The sequence below is a fragment of the Spea bombifrons genome, chromosome 5 (genome assembly GCF_027358695.1).
Source record: "Spea bombifrons isolate aSpeBom1 chromosome 5, aSpeBom1.2.pri, whole genome shotgun sequence".
NCBI classification, from domain to species: Eukaryota; Metazoa; Chordata; class Amphibia; order Anura; family Pelobatidae; genus Spea; species Spea bombifrons.
In genome coordinates, this window is record NC_071091.1 from 14,884,575 (window position 1) to 14,897,285 (window position 12,711).

Below are 12,711 nucleotides of genomic sequence, written 5' to 3' on the forward strand. Positions count from 1 at the left end.
TGAAATTGTACTTTGGGGCGAAACCTCTAGATTTGTTTAAGAAAAAAAATCTGAAATCAGCTAATAACCATTTATGCCAATACACACAGACCAACTTTTCCCCTGTACAATCATCGCAACGTTACAATGAACGCCAGATTCTGCAACAAACTCACTGAGTTTTTATACATGTGTTCGCTGCCAAGATAATTTCGTGTTCTGAGACCGGAATGTTAGCCGAACTTGTGGGAATGTTTCATTTCTGTTGTGCGTTCCATTCCAGCATCATTCTTGTAAAACATTTGACACAATTACATGGATTTGCAGAATTGTTTATTGTAACAAATACCGAATCTTAAAAATGTGGTTTGGACGGATTTTGCATATCGTTAAGACAAACGTGTCCTAAATTATCAGTTTTTGAAGGAAATCGTATCAATATTTTTTATTTCAAAAAATGTTATTTGTAAAATGTACAGTTTTTTTTATTCCTTTTCAATATTCACTGCTAGTTGTTGAAATAAATGTTTTACCACAGATGCCAGTAATCTGAAACATCTAGCAATAACCAGTTAACCCTTTAGTGTAGGTGTGTTGGAAACTCCTTTAAGCGTTCCCTCACTCAAGAGATCCTAATTTGTTTTAGACTCTTAGAAACACACCAGCAAGTCCGCAGTGTCCCCACAGTAATTCAAAAACAGTAATTCTCATGTGAAAGCTGACTCCATGCCCACCATTTTCATCCTGTACTTGTATACAGGATGAAGGATGTTTGCTAAAGATAAAATAAGTTAGACTTGTGTTTGTCTCTCAAAGTGTTTTTATTTTTTTTTTATTTGCATATTAAAGTACTCGTAGAGAGGGTTATTAAAGAGTACTTTAATAAGCATTATTCTATCGTAGGGGTGTCAGGGACATTAAACTGTCTCTATAACTAAGACATGATATGCGCACTCTAAATTCATATCATATTTTGGCTTTATGTCTGCAAGAGCCTATTGGTTTTATTATAAACTACCTAATCTCTTATCGTAACTTTATATACAGTTTACCAGTAAAATAAAAGAAAACTTTGGAGGGTTAAGAGGTCGCAAACCCTTCACTAATAGCACTTTTGACACTGGGGGAGTGAAGTTCAGTGTAATAAATATTCCATCTGTGATACAAAGAGACACTTTTATATGACAGAATACCTCAAATTCACAAAAAATGAATTCTGACCCCAGCCCAACAAAGTAAACATCCTTTTACCATTATACTGTCCAAAGCACGTCCATATAGTGTCACGTCCATTAATAACGTGGACATTTACCCAGTAAACATGGAGGTCAGAGAGGTTATTCAGTTGTCATGTGAATTCTCTTGAGCCAACCCTGTCTTTTCCTGTCCCACCACCATAAGATTTCCTGCGTTGTTATCTTGTTCTAAGTTGTTTTTTTTAACTAGTTTGATCCACTTTTATTTTAAAGGTCTTCCTATTATTTAAGGAGAATAAATGGAATAGAAGAACCCAGCAAACGCTGATCTGATCGTGTCTAAAACATTTATATAAATCTAAGAAAAGCACCAACCTAAATCACAGTGTTTTTGTATTTTGCTCTGTAAACTTTATGAAATAGCACGTGGAGCGTGGGACAACTCTTTCTTAGCATCTCTCTAGCAAACACACCTTTTGTTTCAGAAACATGAGTTGGCATTCATTTTAAAGTGTACCACGTGAATGGACTTACCTCTTTACATAGAGATCAAACGTGATGTTGTCAACATTTTCTAATCTCTGGATAACAAATCGCAGACCAACTGAGACCTAAAACAGACCACAAACCTGTAAGCTCAGGGTATTCACGGCATGGGAAGGTCTACAATACACTGCAATGCTATAAAACAACATATGTAATGGTTTTGCTTCAAAGACATTGAGCCTGGGGTACATTTTTGGGAGAGGACAGTGGTGTTCCAAGGGCAGCAGCCCCTTTGCCATTAAACTGGCGGAATATATGTTGGGTCATCAGATTTCCTGGTGCACCGCTGGTCAACGGATCGGTTACAAGTGATATCGCTGATCTCCCCAACCAGAATATGTACGAGAAGGAGAAGTCTCCATTGCTTGCTGTTCCTGGAGGCAGAGCGCTGGGAACTGATGTCATATACTGGTTTTTAGCAGTAAGATGGCAGATGGGAGGGCATTGAGCAACTTAAATGCACTGCTGGGTAAAAGTAGTTGTTGAAATTGACTTGTACATAATTCTTCGTCTGCCATATTGAAGAAGATGGCTAAGTGAAATTTAGATGGCTGAGGTAGGATTTTGAATAATTGATGTTTCATTTGGCTTAGCTTTGGAATATAAGTCCTGCCTGCTCTTTAGTTCTTTAAACATTCATAACAACTAAAGTGCTCTGATCTCAAGGGAATGCTTACATTTGCCCCAGCAGCCATTGGATTTCCAAGGTCACACACAACCATTCGAGATTCATTTTCCATTTTGTATTCACAATTAAGTTGCCGCAGTCCCTACGACAAAAAAGTAAATGAATAAATCATGAAATTTTGCTGAAGGGTTATACTTATGTATGAAATAGTACTGAAGAAAGGGAAATGTATTTTATTTGCTAATATTTCGAAGCAGATCAGTTATATCAGTGGATCTACCGATCCATACAGTTAGATGGATAAATGATAGACATTTAAGTATATTCTTCATTATATAGTAGAGAATTTTTAGCATGACCTATCCTTTTTGCAAACTATAATAGCTCATGTTTTTATCCCCAACAGGATATAGCTGACAATGAGCTCTATTTTGGAAGCATGGGCTAGGCCCTGAGTTGCTCAATTTCTTTTTTAAGAAACATATGCAAGGTTCCATGGGGAGAGGAAAGGTTTACCATCTGCACCTAAGTTCTCTCCTTCTTTGCTGAAGTGTCATTTTGCATACTATAATGTTAAACTTTGGAGTCCTGCTAAATTTTAAGGTCACATGATCCTGTTACCTCTGTGTTGCGCTCAACGCCCACGTAATCTGCTTCCGGTGGTATATCCACATGAAGCTCCGCTTCATAAGCGCCTTCGCCGTCATTCATTGCATTTATGATGAACATAACGTGGTTTTCATCGCCTACGATAAGCTTCTTCTTGTCTCTGTAATAGATCATGAATTAAAAATGGTCACTGGGATTTAAAACAATCATGGGGGGGGTGCAATTGTGATCTAATAGAACTCTCTCTAGAAGTAAGTCTATTTGAACAAGTGTAACACTTTTATCATAAAATGTTTTACTGATATTGAGATTTGTTTCCACATTTAAGCCAATAGGAAAGGAGGAAAAAGTATGTCAAAACCCGTTAAGTAAGAATGAAACATTACTTTAATCTATTTTGAAGAAACAGTGTGTTAAGCAAACTTCAGGAGGTAAGATACCCTTTAGCCTTTAGCACCTCACTACATCATGTTAAATATTTTATTACTGTTACTATACCCAGTGTTGTTAAGTGAGAGGCAAATACAAAGTTATACAATAAACAAATTATTCTAGTTTTACATGAAACCATCATTTAAGGATCAGAGGGCCATTGATGAAATTGGTCAGCATCCAAATTTAACTTCAATAGGTAACTTAGGATGGGAAAGATGTGAAGTTAATTAACAGAGGCTTTGACACAGTAACTCATCATGTAGATGCTGAAGAATATATAACTGGAGACTGGTGAAAAACTATTTTTTCGGCCATTAGTGAAAGAAACTAGATAGATGTCTTAGCCCCAGCGTTTCACACCTGCCATACCACTCATCATATCCTTTGAAGAGCAATCAGGTCTTTGTCAGGAGCCTTCAAATCCCGACTGTCAAAGGACTTTGAAAAGCTTTGAAGTTATACTAGATATAGCTTATCATGGTCATGGCTTCCAGAAACTGTACTAAGTTTGAAGTTCCTAAACTATTTCATGGTAAACACTACTGGCAGAAATGTTCCAAAATTTAGTTTGCCGCGTTCAAAGTTAAATGTACATGATTCACCTTGTTGGAAACTATACACTTAATGTGTTTATTTTGTTGTTCGGTAAATATACGGCCAAAAATAGTTACTTAATAATAACAATTTTACGTTCTTCTTTATTTAAGTCTTCTAAATAGATACATCCCTTTGTTTATATGCACCAGGAAATTACATGATTGCGAACATTCTTCCACTGAATAGCAGACTGCAAGTCTAATGAACAGTTTGTGTTGGCCAAATATCACTGTATACAATGTAAATAACCCGTATTTATTTATTTGCATTATTTGGAGCTTTTTTTATATCAAATTATAATGTTTAATGTAAACAAAGTCTTCTTAATCAACCACGTATGTCCTAAATTATTTAAAGAGATAGTATTTCCCATGTGTTGATTTCAGCTGACATATGCACACAATCACGATTAATGATAAATTATACACAGTAGAAGCGGTAACTAGAAATGCATACTCAGAGCTGCATTTGTTTCAATTATATTTGTTTTCTTCTTCTGTAATCACTTGAAGCCAACACATAGGCATTTACATCGAGGACCTAATAACCTTTTTGTTTAGAAAAGATGGAAAGGAACACTTGAAGATTATTTATTAAGACTGCAGTGGGAAATGATACAGAATGTAAGAAGGTCAGGTATATATATATATAGTGCATTGGGTGCTAGGGAAAAAGCAAAATTGTGACCAGATATTTATTTTTCAACTCACGATCTTGCTGAGAGTTTCAGGTCAGGAATGCACATGTTATCTTCCCCACAGTCTACCAGAATGTGTGCCTGTGAGGGTAAAACAACAAATAATTACATAGATTGACTTTATTAGGGATATGACTGCCCCCTTAAATAAATACACTAAATCTACTTAACACATATGCTCCAAGATCCTGGGAATCCATGGGATTGCTTTGCACACATGGGCACAGGGGTCTGAACAGACCCTCACCCACAGTAGTCGCGGAGCAGCGCTAAAGCTGACCGATGGTAAGTTTATCACATGCATGGAGATGATTTCAGCCGAACACATCTCCTGCATGAAAAGTATATGGGGGTGGGGAAAAGTTGAAAATGCACCTATGACATCACAAAGGGACCACCAAATTGAGGGTGTAGAGGTCAAATGAAGACTTTATTTCAGAGGTGTTACATAAGGTTGAAAAAAAGACCTAAGTCCACAAAGTTCAACCCTTCAACATAACCTTCCTACTCTTGATCCAAAAGAAGGCAAAAAAACCCCCTAATTAAGCTACTTCGAATTCTGCCGTCAGGGGGAGATTTCTCCTTGGATCAAAAATATTGCTTTTAGCCTGCTGGACAATATATTACTGTCTACAATCGATGACAAATAGCAATGGGAATAAAATGTGTACCTGTTCTTGGATGCTTGTTTCCTTGTAACGATTAAGTATTGGCCGTAATTCCAGGTCACCAAGAAAAGCTGATTCATCCAAAGTGTAATTCAAGTTGACACTGATTGGAGTGAGCTTATCACGGAATTCAGATTCTTCCTGCAGGAAGAAGAAAAATCAACAAAGAAAAAAAAAGATATCCCGAAGAATCGTGCGTAGAGTGGTTAATGTAAATGGTATATGACAGTTTAAAAAAGATCTGCCTTTGACCTCTCCTCAATCACTCAGGGAAATGTTTGCACAAAGCTAATGAATTCCTTACACAAAGAGGATGGACAGTGTGAGGGAATGGACCACATAGCATCACACTTCGGAGAGTGGAAAGGAGATTTAGGATTATGATACGGGATTTTACACGGTGACAACCTTTGACGCGATCTTTTTAATGGGGAGGGGGTAGCAGTTGGGTGCGTGATTTCATTTCTTGCTTTTTTTTCACACTAAGGGAAATTATCAATAATTTCCCAGTTTAATCTTAGCCTCAAGTTTTCTCTTGAACAGCAATTCCACACTGATTGATTACAGCATAAAAATGATCATATATTATTTTGATAGTACCTAAAAGGGGGGTTGGCAAATGTATCCCAGCATGTAAGAATGGCTGAATAGAACGTTAGCGTGACATATGACCCTGATTTGTTTAGTGTATTCTCCCTGTCATTTGTCCGAGGTTCACATTCATTCACCCTATGAGATTGCATAGAAAATCCACATTAACAGCACTGCCTGGAAGCATGGGCTGCACTCATATGTAGAGTTGCAGAAAAAAAACTTTAAATTAAGTAGTTAATAAAAAAAAACCCCACAGTCTACTATATCATATATAATACTCTATAGAAGCTTTTCAGCTGCATTCTGTGTTAACTATTCAAACTATATAATGGATGTGTGGACGTATGGGTATGTTGTTCTCTGTAGGAGGAATTTCCTAGTGTATCTAATCTATTAATAAACATATAAAAATGGGAAAATATATATATATATAATACGTAAAATATCTCAAGATATCCATCATCATTTTCAAAATTATTATATTTTAGACTGACTAGCTCAAGGTCAGTTATATTTTTGTTAGATGATTCCTTTCACTGTTCTTAAGCCAAATATTGTTTAATTTATCTTGTATTAATACATAAATATCTGAGTTCCTGGAGTCCATGTTTAGAACTTACCCTGAGATAAACAACAAAGTTTTGACACTGGGAAGGTTTGTTTTTTCCTATTATCAGATCAAAGGCATGGTGGGAATGGTGGGAATCCAGGAAAAGAGTTCTCTTCACTGCACCCTTCTGCTTCAACCAGTCCAACTCAAGCTCAGCTTTAAGGACTAGAAAATAAAAAATAAGATCAGGAATTAAATACCTGATACGAATGTGTATAACAGAATCACAATTATGATTTTGCTGAAAGCTTTGCATTTTTTCTTGAAACTGAAATGAGAAAAAATATTAAGATCATGCTCAATAAGGTAAAACACACTATCCCAGCATAAAAAAACCCAGAATGGAGATGTGAGAACACTCATTATAATAACCTGCAGACACCTTGTGTAGGAACTTTAGGTCCATTCATTTACAGACAACTAATTTAGTTTCCTGACCTTTTGGTCCAGATGAAAGTTTGGAGGGATTTTTTGATTAATACATTTTTTGCTGTTCCTCGCTCTCACTCACTCTGATTCACTCTCTCTCATTCTCTCGCTCACACTCTCATGCTCTCTCTTAATGGTTCCCTACCTTCTCTGCAGCTCCTTCTTTACATTACATTACATAGGTAGGGAGACAGAGAGCGAGAGTGTAAGAGAGTTTGTGAGACAGTGTATGAGGGGGAAAAAACCAATGAAATCAAACAAAAATTGGGAGCTCTCTGCTTCGTTTTTTTGTTTCATTGGGGCTCCTCCTTGTTTTCAGACATTCCCACAAATTCACAAATGTATAAAAAATTAAAAAAAGCCCAGGCTTATTTTACCCATATTGTATTCATTCTATAAAGCTGATAAACATATACTTTATGTGGACTTCATTCTTGTGATACTTTATTTATTTGTAAGGAGTTATAGACCGAGGAAGAACTGGCTTCTACTGCAGCTTCATTTTATAATGTGTTCACAGCTGTCTCTTTTTACATCATAATAAATCTTCCCAACATCCCAGTGCAACAGATTCAGTAACAATATGTTGACATTGTAGTCTTTGCTTACTGTGATCAGTAAAGCTATCAACTTTAGACAGCGTGGTAAACATAATTAATCAGATCTGTCGCTGTTCAAAAATCCCAAATATTACAGTTTTTTTTTACACTAAATAAACTGTTCGTACAGATTAATGTAAGCAACATACAGTAAATGTATCCTTCTGCTTTCTTAGGATCTGTAAAGTTGCTGATTGTTTTTGATTGGTTCAGACAGCCTAAGATTTTGCATTGCATTGGGTAAACGTGTACACTGCAATACTTTGCAAAGTATTTTAATTAGGTTTTAATTAAAAAATATACTTATGCTTTGATAGCAGCAGTTCCCATGTAAGCATGGAAAAGCTTGCCCGTTCTATAGATAACCAGCAAAATGTGCAGTTTTACTTTATTTAAGATTTTTAGTTTATTTTTATCACCTGAAAGATTTTTTGTTTCCCTTCACAGATTTTCTCTGAAATTAAAATGTACAAGGGGTGTGGTATTTATTTAACTAGGACATTTTCAAACACCAGCAAAAACAAAGCATTTATTGTTTGTTCTTTGGAAGAACTGCCAAAGTTAATTAATAGATCTAAGAGATGCCCCACCGTTACAGACATGTCACTATTTATTCAAGGGATATTTCGTGTCCTTTGGCCTACAGTAAGCTACAACGGAACATCGCCCCTAGAGAAGAACAGCGCTCAGATAAATAAGGCATAAATAAACACATGCGAAAGTCATTTCATTTGCTTATTTTGAAGTTTGAAAAGCTCTGCCTATTTAGTCTATTGTATGCGGAAGAGCAGTAAGGATTTTGGCGACGGATGCTACATGGAATTTTTTTAAAGTAATAAATTGTAAGAAATAGTAGGAAACTGTCACAGCTTTAAGTGTAGCAGGATGCCTTCATATAAACCTAATTAGCGATTCCTTTGGCGATCTGTGTATTGGGAAACACCAATCTCATTGTATTCTAAAGGCAGATCAACAGACATTTTAATCCAATAATGAATCCGAAAACAGAAAGAAGCTAAAATATTAAATGCACCCCTATCTCTAGTTTCATATAAAATGCATTGAAGTGCAACATATATTTTTCTACTACAGTGTTTCCAGAAAAGTTATTTCTTTAAAAACATATAGAAAATACTTACCAATGATGGATGGAATGCTTTGTCCTGACACAGTCATACAAACTCTTACAGTGAAACTATAAAATATAAAGAATTATTAATTGTGGTTTCTAAGAATGAAGATAAAAATCACACAGTTGTTTTCTTCGATATTTGATGCTATTATACACTTTAATTAATACTGAGACATGAGTCCCTTAAATATATTGCTTCACTAGCTTGGTGTAGCTTAGTAGTGGTCTTTTCCTCTGTTTTACTCATTTCTGACTATGGCACCTGGAAAGGTCCTGACATCTCTTGGTCTCTCCTTTCTATAACATGGCTTATGGTATCAGAACCAGGGTTTCTAGCAGTCTAGGTAAACTTTGTTTCTGGTGTCAGCAGGTCCTGAAGGCACACAGGGTAGAAGTCTGGTGGGCCACTGGCCGCCATCGCACAATTCACACCAAGTCTGTCACTGGAGCAGTAAATTAGGTGCTGTAGTGTGCAGTCAGTTGGAGGTAGCTGGCCTTAAAATGCCACCTTGTCAGTGCTTGCGACCACCTCGGTGACCCAGGCTGCCCCCTAGGCCACTTATATTGTGGTGCCAATCTTGCTCCTAACTAATACTTACAAAGACCCCCATGAGGGCTTAGCATTCGCTGGCCTTTTAAAATCACATTCCATACTAAACCAAGTACATTTTGTCATCATGTAATACAATTAAAAAAATTTACAACAGTCAAAACACAAATCCGGTATACGGGGCAGTAACGGTATTTAAAGTTGAAATCACAAAAATAGGTGGTACAGAAGCAGAAATAAGTGACGCTGTCCTGTTAGGTTTCCTTCCAGACATAACCCCTTACAGTACACATACCTGACAAGATGTAACACTGAGAAAACAAGGACAGGAAATTCCCAGCGTCTCACAGGAAGGAATATTATCATGGCCAGTGATGCACGTTTCAAATACCATAAGTATAATTGCATTTTTCCTACGCGCAATTAGCATATCTTTATGAGACACTAAAACCTCTTTAGGAACCTCTAATCACAATATTCTGAAACTGAAGACCACCTTTCCTCTCCGTAATATAATTAAAGTGAACAAGAGGACACATCTGGCAGGCTCCATACCCTACTGTAGCACACATTTCTTACACACCATTAAGTGAGGGGCTGTCAAGATTTAAGGAGTAATTATGGCAGACTATTTGGACTCCCTGGAGAAATCAAGAATGTATGGGTAATTTCCCATAAAAAATGCAAAAGGAGCAGAATGAAGTTATTGAGTATTCTGGTACTGTATTTTCACCAGGATTTTTCCCCATGAGCACTGCACTCCTTACCAAACAACCAGATTTAATGGATTATTTGCATTATTATTTTTTTATTCAGCCAAACTGAACCCCTAGATGGGGTCGGGGGGGGTTAGAATTGGCATCGGGTGACAAAAACTGGCATCAGATCTTATACTGAATCCAGTGCAGTCACATTTGTCTGACAATACACGAGCGACAGACTGCTACATGGCCCTCTTGAAAAACTAATATAACTGATACAAATAAAACAAGGAACATATAGATAGATAGACAAATATAATATTAACATTTATTTCCCGTAAAAATAGGTTCCATGAAAACCAACTGCCCCAAACATTACCGGGAGGAATTCTTAGGAGGTGGTGAATATTATTGTGCATAGGGAATCATATAATTAGAGGCTTTGAAATTACACTACAAAGTGTTATGATAAGTATCAGTTGGGGCAGAGGTTCCGGCTTGTCATCTCCTTTGATAGAGGATGGAGACTTGTCCTTGCCATTTTGGACTTCCTTTACATTGCCCTGCACGTTTCTTCACACAGACATATCCATCAACGTGTATTCTGAACAAGCTACACAGCTGGCTAACAAACACTAAAAATGTCCCCCAGGACCAAGGAATTATATGCATGTTGGATTTTTCTTCTAATTGTTTTCAGATGCAGAATACAAGGTTACAATGACTGGAGAGAAGGAACACAAATATTCCAAAACAATAGACGAAACAAAGGCCAACTATCAACAGACTGAGGTTGTCATTAAGAAAATAAAAGCATTATAAGTTGAATTTAATAGTATATTATTCGCAAATATAGCCCTTTATAATTCATCTATGTGTTACTGAAGCAACCATGCTTAATATTAATAAATCGTGTTTCGATAAGGATTTACATTATGTAGCTCAAAAGTAGTTATTCATCAACAAGTGGTTCATGTAATAAATCCAGCCCTTTTGAAGGTCCTTTGTATATCTATCCATGTGTTTAAAAAACACAAAGTTTCCAAACCTGAACATTCTTATAATTTCCAAACATGTATTTTGGAATCAGTTATTTCTCATTTGAATGACAATCTAATCTTCAAATATTTAGTTGGCTAATATGCATATTTAATTCCCTAAATCTTGAATTTATGCCATCAACACGTGAACAGAAGATTGAGCAAAACTCAGGAGCCAAGAACTGAACTTGGCTAAGAAAAAATTGATAATTCACTCTTTTCCATGATACATATGGTGATGCCTAGTTGATCCAAGCAGTGTCTCTACTCACCTGAGTGTTCGGTACAAAAATACTACAAGCTGGAAAATTATATTTAACTAAAAGCTAATATTTTATGACAGCTTGTACAGACCCTTAGTTCCATGCCAATGTTTTCTTTAACTGTAGAATATACATGTTAGTAAAATAATGATTTTCCAGGAGGCGTGCAATGTATTGAAATGTCGCTGTTCACTTGTTACACAGAAGCCAGTTAGACTGCGGTTATATCTTTCGCATGTGGATTATGTTTTAATAATCTTTACACCACAGTGATATAAGATTTATAGCTTTAGTTTCATTTTAACCCTTTATCATCAATATTACTTTTGTATTGACCAACAGAATGATATTCAACTCATGTCACAAATGCCAATATGTGGCCGTGTAATACTATATGAAATGCAAATTATTAACCTCTCATTGTTCTATTACTGAAAATATACGAAGTGGAACTTCTCTAGTGGATAATTATCTGCCCGGTAAAAAAATAACACAAGAATTGCAGGAGGAAATATTCCATTACTTGTCCAAATAATAATTTCATGCATTCTAATGCTAAAGCTTAATGAGTTTCCCAATACCCTCCAACATCTTGAAACATTATTCTTCCATTTTAGGGGAATTTAGTATTATGCCTTGACATTTTACATACGTATTTGAGAAATGTATACATATGTTTGGAAAAAATGCCACTAGCATAGACATGATGTAAAGTATTTCCGTTACAGGCCACTGAGACAACACACAGTTGGCGATGTTATTATATTTGTCCATTGAACTCCAAGGTCTTGAATGCTGATGTTGTGGGAACCAACAAAGGGTAAATGACAAACTACTAAGGACACTCATTGGAACCGACAAACATATCTGCACAGGATTACAGCTTTAATAACAAAAAGTATGTTTTTAATATAAAAGAAGGAAACATTCTTACCAAGTCACAAGTAAGTTGGAAAACGGGTGCTGACAGGTTTTATTCTCTGGGTTCAGAATCATTGGATGGAGAAGAAGCTGGGCATCCACAGAAACTACGGGTCTGGCTCTGGGATTAAGAGAGAGAGACAAAGTTATATGAGACAGATATTGTTCAGGAGGAGGACATGGGACACATTTATCGAAAGAGTATGAAATGATCCGGCAACTGTGATGCCCAGTGTTACATTTATTATGTTTTACTATACTTATGTCTTTCCCGTTTCGGAGTTCCTGGCACACAGACACATAAGAAGAAGGTAACAATTATTGTATACACTTAAATTAAAGGTCTAGTTGCATCTGTTTGCAGACATGACATTACAGAGGAATAGAATTTTCTCACCCTCGGAACAAGGTTCTTAAAGGAAGACGTATTTTTCATGTATTAGTGAAGCAAGCAATGATTTTGCCTGCTTTCCATTTTTTCAGCTGAATTAGAATGCTGCTATTTTACTTCAAATAG

General features: G+C 36.3%; 1 protein-coding gene across 1 annotated transcript in view; it reads right to left on the reverse strand.

Moving 5' to 3' along the window:
* ITGA8 (integrin subunit alpha 8) overlaps positions 1 to 12,711 on the reverse strand; it is a 65,568-nt gene that overhangs the window by 20,863 nt on the left and 31,994 nt on the right. Inside the window, exons 15-22 of the mRNA XM_053466502.1 lie at positions 12,208 to 12,315; positions 8,727 to 8,782; positions 6,570 to 6,724; positions 5,359 to 5,496; positions 4,701 to 4,768; positions 2,971 to 3,118; positions 2,399 to 2,491; positions 1,710 to 1,786 (exon numbers count right to left, since the gene is read on the reverse strand). Coding sequence (XP_053322477.1) covers positions 1,710 to 1,786; positions 2,399 to 2,491; positions 2,971 to 3,118; positions 4,701 to 4,768; positions 5,359 to 5,496; positions 6,570 to 6,724; positions 8,727 to 8,782; positions 12,208 to 12,315 — 843 coding nt within the window. The remainder of the gene's footprint in view (positions 1 to 1,709; positions 1,787 to 2,398; positions 2,492 to 2,970; positions 3,119 to 4,700; positions 4,769 to 5,358; positions 5,497 to 6,569; positions 6,725 to 8,726; positions 8,783 to 12,207; positions 12,316 to 12,711) is intronic.